Here is a 5,861-nt window from a genome sequence, read left to right as displayed (position 1 = left end):
CTAGTGACCATGCTCAGGGTGCGTGGAGGGATTATATCACTGTTGACTGATCTCCCTGCTCTTCAGAGCTTGTCTAAGTCATTTGTTATCTTCACCCATTTTATGGGTGCGTGATGGTGTCTGAGGGGAGAATGTTCTTTTAAAGGCAAATCATCACATTCTTAGGGTTCAGAAGATCTTCTAACAAACAGACTAATATTTGGAAGCCTTTGCATCATGTTTTAGCATTTACTTTCAAATTACCTAGAGGAAGCATCAGTCACATTTGGAGAGGGGGAAAGAGAGGAGAAAGATTAAGATGATTTTCACAAAGTAGAAACCCAAAGGACTTCCGGGGGCACGAAGAGGCTCAGAGTCTCAGGAGCGGGTCATGGAAGACACATGTTATTTTATCATTTTCATGATGAGATACAGCCTGAAAGCAGATCAACCGTGAAGACACGTCATCTCCCAGTGTCGGGAATGCAATGGTGGTGACCTTCCTACTGGGTTTCTCTGTCTTTGTGGGGACTCTTTTGATGGGTGTGTGACGTGGATTGAGGGGAGAATGGGTGTGTGACGTGGATTGAGGGGAGAATGGGTGTGTGACGTGGATTGAGGGGAGAATGGGTGTGTGACGTGGATTAAGGGGAGAATGTCTGTGTGCTGGTGAACACACGCTGGACTGTGCTCATTTCTCACCTCAACAAATTGGGAAAAAGTGTAGTTTATTCACCTCTTAATGATAAGAAAACCGGTTTTCAGGGACAGAAAGCAACAGGCTCAGAGTTGTAGAGTGAGTCATTGGTGGGCCTGGGAGCTGCACCCAACCCAGTCCTCGGGAGATTACCAGCCCCTTTTTCACAGGGTATTTAACTGCGAAAGTAACAGGGAGGAAAATGCGAGTGTCACAAGGTTGGATTTAGTTGGTTTATTCTTTCTCCCTGTATAATTTTTTCCCCTCTTCTTCCTAACTCGTACGGCCAGAGTTGGACCACATGTGCACCCCGATGACATGGCAGTTTGTTTCTGACCAGTCAGGACACACAAGAAGCCTGGTGCAAACACAACAAAGCCCATAGACATTCTGTTCCCACGAAGAACGGGCGCCACTCCACTTCCTGGCATCTTAATGGGGTATCAGAGCGTGGAGTTGGTTTATAAGGTGGGTAACCAAGTCCCTGGAAGGCAATTGAGGCGCTCATTTCAGAAGAGTTACAGTCGCAGAAAGTGCCCAACACTGCAGTTGGCTGAGAAGAGAAGAAAGGTCAGGTTGTAAAATTTTTATTTTTCCATTTTCTAAGAGAAATCCATCACTGGAACTTGTAAACTGGTCCAAGAGAGGCTGTAATTTGGGTCATTATGGCAGGTGCGGGTGGCGTCTCCCAGCAAGGCGGACTGACTGACTGATGAGTGCTGTTTGCAATGACCTCCGCTGGAACATGTGGGTCCCGTAGGGTCAATTCCTAGATCATCGTCTACGGAGACACATCCCCGCCAGCACGGACTCACTGGTGCTATCCTGCTTAACGAAATTAGTGGCTCAAAAATAGTCACAGAAAGCCTAAGAGAAAAAAACCAGGATTTGAAAGTAGAAATGATGAATTTTGAATCTTCTGTTTTATCTTAACAACTATAATTCTGAAATCATTTTATGGACATAAGAATGCTTTAAGAAATTCAATAGGCATTTAGGGGTTTTATTTGTCACTTTTATAAAGGCTAGATTTCTAATAGTATTCACTTTTTGCCAGATAGATACATTAGGGGAAACAGATTTTTTTCATTCCCAATAATTATTCCCAGTAATGTTATACTATTTGACATTACCAAAAATTTAAATAGGTTGTTACTGAGATATTTTGGCAACTGGAGCTGCCAAACATAAAAACTCTGTTTTTGAATAATCAGGGCCTGGGAGGCCTGCTCAGCACTGCAGCTGCTGTGCACCTCCTGACATGAAGGGCGGCTCTGGCCTCGCAGACCCCAGGCCTGTGAGGGTCACTCCCCGCGGTAGAGGCTGCGTGGAGTCGGCGGCGGGAGCCGCTCAGCAAGGAGACGCCGACACAGTGGTTCTCATGGCCTCATCGGTGCTTATGTTGCATACTCTGTTTCCTTCCCTTAATTTTAGAATGAGAGCGCGGGCTGTCCTGGCTGTCACGCTGATTATGGCCTGCACAGAAGCCTTCTTCCCTTTCATCTCAAGAGGCAAAGAACTCCTTTGGGGTAAGTAGCAAATACATTGTGGTCTTCTGGCCTTATAAAGTTATTTTTCACACTTACTGAAATAGAGGGCATGACGGTAGCTCCCGAGAGTCAGTTTAGGCCCCTGTAGTGTATGCTTTGTTACGCTTAGAAAAAACATTGTAATTCTTGATTTTAGAAGGATTAAAATACTGTACATTTCTTTCTGTTAAAAAGAGCTGATTTTCCTTGGATAACACAATAGAAAATGTTCACTTTTACCTATTCATATATTTGAAAAAAAAATTTCTTTGGGAGTGTTTTTCTTCCTTTGCTACAGAATCATTTTTTCTTAAATAACTTCTGTGATGTATTTTCTGGAATCAGTGTGCTGCTATGTGAAAACAAGTTAAGAAAGCTACTGAGATGCAGTGGTTAAAATCATCACAGATCAAACTCTTTGCTTTTCTTTTGATAAAATAAATGAAGTCCCAAACCCTGAGAACAGGTTTCACTGGAGCGAACACTGCAGGGGCGTTTGCCTGGACATTTCACCCCACAGACACTCCTGGCCCCGCGAGCGGGTGACACCTCACTGGGCAGGTCCCTGGGCCTCTGGACACAGTCCTGAGACACCTGGAGCAGGTGACACCTTGCTGGGCAGGTCCCTGGGCCTCTGCACACAGTCCTGAGACACCTGGAGCAGGTGACACCTTGCTGGGCAGGTCCCTGGGCCTCTGCACACAGTCCTGAGACCCCTGGAGCAGGTGACACCTCACTGGGCAGGTCCCTGGGCCTCTGCACACAGTCCTGAGACACCTGGAGCAGGTGACACCTCGCTGGGCAGGTCCCTGGGCCTCTGCACACAGTCTCAGGGCCGTGGCACAGCACTAGCACCTCTGCCCTCGCCGGCCTTTCCCAGGACTGGAGACTTGTCTGTAGTTCAGGGTCACAGACTCTGGAGTCCTCACTGCTCCCAGCCACACCCAGCCCAGCCTTCTGCTGGGGGCCACATTTTATCCCAATGTTTCTGCATCTCAGGACTTCACAAACCATATTAGGAGCTGCAGTGAAGTCCATAACAGACTCGCAGACTCCTTAAAGCACTCTCCCTCCACAGCTCCCAAGACGTGCCAGTCACTGCCCACTCTGAGATCAGGGAAGCCGTGGGGCCTCTCCCTGCCAGCTTCCACCCATGCCCCAAGGATGGGCTACTCACCCCCAATTCCTGTCCCTCACCTGCAAGTGGAGAACGCTGGAAAATTACCCATCACAATCGTTATTCATGAGCAAGAATGAGATACTCCATTTAAAGCAGCGAATGCAGTGCCCTGGCAAACACACACACACACACACACACACACACAAAACTGAGTCACAATATAAAGAACCTCAGGAAAAAGTGATTTTGCATCTTCCAATAATAAATCAGTCACTCTATCACCCAGAACATGCTAGATGTTCAGCCAATGGTTTGTAAATTAATTAATTTGTTATTTTATTTCATACTTACTAAGGACCTGGTTGTATAAAACCAAAGTAAAATATGTTAGAAATCAAGAGCTAGTTATGAGCAAGTCGTTATACATGGGAGCTGTTCAACGAAATATTTAAAACTCTGTAACATGTTTTTTAATTTAAAAAAATCACATTTAAAAAGCTATCAGGAATGCAATATCCACAGCTTTTGCTAAAGCAGTTTTTAAAAATTATTTTTCCGTCTCTGAGAGATTTGACCTTTTCCTTTTGCTTAAACTTTTGGTTGATACGTCGCGAGTGCACAGGACGGCAGCTGACGGCTACGCCACACACTGGGCACATCGTTCTGCCCGCTCCAGTGTTTCCACGCTGACTTCTTATTTGCTTGACATGTAAATAAGTTACTGAAAAAACGTGTGTCTCACAGTACTTCAGTTTTCTATCCTTTAATAGTTGTTTTGCAGCTTTAAATCCGTTTGGAAAATGATGATACCCGATGCTTGCGTGTGGGTTTATGCCACCTGTGCTCACAGCCATGTGAAGCAAAAACCTTGGCCTGCTCCCCAGCCTCTGTGCAGGACAAGCCAAAGAGCAGCCAGTGGCAGGGCCAAGAGGATCCAGGCTTCCCCGGACCACACATGGTCACACCATAAGCAGATGGTGCCCGGGGGGTCCCGGGGGGTCCTGCTTGGTGGGTGGCTCACCCATTATGTGTCAGGCACCCCTTTTATGGATCAAAACGTAGAGGTCTGGAAGTCTCAGAAGCAGCAAGGCTGTGGCCACTCAGCCTCAAGTCCCAGGTCTTTACAGAGAACCACACACATCCTCATACTTGAAGCTTGATGATAAGTACTCAGTGAAAAGTATCAGGCCAGTGCCATGACTCACATCTGTAATCCCAACACTTTGGGAGGCCGAGGCAGGAAGATCACTTGAGGCTAGGAAGGAGTTCAAGACCAGCCTGACCAACATGGCAAATCCCCATCTCTACTAAAAACGCAAAAAAAATAACAACTAGCTGGACGTGGTGGTACCCACCTGTCATCCCAGCTACTTGGGAGGCGGAGGCACAAGAATCAGTTGAACCCAGGAGGTGGAGGTTGCAATGAGTCCAGATCACATCACTGCACTCCAGCCTAGGTGACAAAGTGAGAATCTATCTAAAAAAAAAACAGAGAGAGAAAGAAAAGCATCAGTCCTGGATAGAGTTTAGGTTGTATCAACTTGTCTGTAAACCTTAGGAAGGTGGAATAAGAAGGGAACGATCTCGGCCGGTGCTCAGACTGGGTGGGTGCAGGAGAGACTCTTGCTCCAGAGCAGGATCCCCTAGGGTCAAAGCACAAAGAGAAATAAACTTCAGCACCTGAAAATTCTGTAATAAGAGTCTTTGAAATTGGAAAAAGATTTCATTTTCCCTCCCAAGTCTGTGCATGACCATTGTTGTCTAAGAGAAGTTTGCTACCAGTCCCTCCTCTAAAACCCTGAGCAGAGTGTTCATCACCGGAGCCGTGTGTATTCATCCCCTCGCAGGCTGAGCGGCATTCCAGCATTTGTGCAAAATCAAGATTTATGTGCAATTATCTTTATGGCAAATGTTCCACAAGTTATAGCTGTTAAAAGAAAACAAGATGCAAATGAACAACGGGAAGCAGAGGCGCTGCCTGCAGACTGGGAAAATTTGGGAAGCTAGCCTAATGAGTGAATTTTTTTTAAAAGGAAAGTTGGCAAACCTTATTCCAGTTCATTAAATTTCAACAGACAGCAATGATTAAAGTGAGAATCAACACACGACTCTAAACAGGAATCCAGCACTTAGAATTAGGGGCAAAGCTCTGGCCCTGGGGGCTTAGGGTTTTGGAGAAGAATTTTGGCTTTCATATAAATATATATATGTATTTATATATATATAGGTTTTTTTACATAAACAGCCTTTGGAACAAGGCAACTTCCTTCTTCTTTCTGAAATATAGTATGTTCTTGCCGAATGTGTCCCTGAATCCCACCTCTTTTATGAACAATATGAATACGCATAAAGGAGAATTTGGGGGAACCGTGCCATGCACCTCTCAGAGCAGGAGCAGTCTTGAGAAGGCGCAGGTGGAGAGCAGTGGGCAGCTTCTCCAGAGCAAGTAATTAAGTCCCGTGACTCCCTAGAATTCAGTGTTCAGTTCTGAAAAAAATAAAGTTCAGGTTCAGACTCCCTAAGTCTATAGTCCTTG

The 5,861-nt window shown here is 45.7% G+C and overlaps 1 protein-coding gene across 1 annotated transcript in view; it reads left to right on the top strand.

Annotated features, from left to right (window-relative positions):
* Positions 1-1,168: 1,168 nt before the first annotated feature.
* TPO (thyroid peroxidase) overlaps positions 1,169-5,861 on the top strand; it is a 132,527-nt gene continuing 127,834 nt past the window's right edge. The window contains exons 1-2 of the mRNA XM_011989529.1: positions 1,169-1,251; positions 2,111-2,205. Of these exons, the coding sequence (XP_011844919.1) occupies positions 2,112-2,205 (94 nt within the window). The 5' untranslated portion in view covers positions 1,169-1,251; position 2,111. The remainder of the gene's footprint in view (positions 1,252-2,110; positions 2,206-5,861) is intronic.

Source organism: Mandrillus leucophaeus, unplaced genomic scaffold, assembly GCF_000951045.1.
Source record: "Mandrillus leucophaeus isolate KB7577 unplaced genomic scaffold, Mleu.le_1.0 Scaffold355, whole genome shotgun sequence".
In the NCBI taxonomy this organism is placed as follows: Eukaryota; Metazoa; Chordata; class Mammalia; order Primates; family Cercopithecidae; genus Mandrillus; species Mandrillus leucophaeus.
Note: the sequence above shows the minus strand (reverse complement) of the source record. Positions and strands in the feature narration are given on the sequence as shown.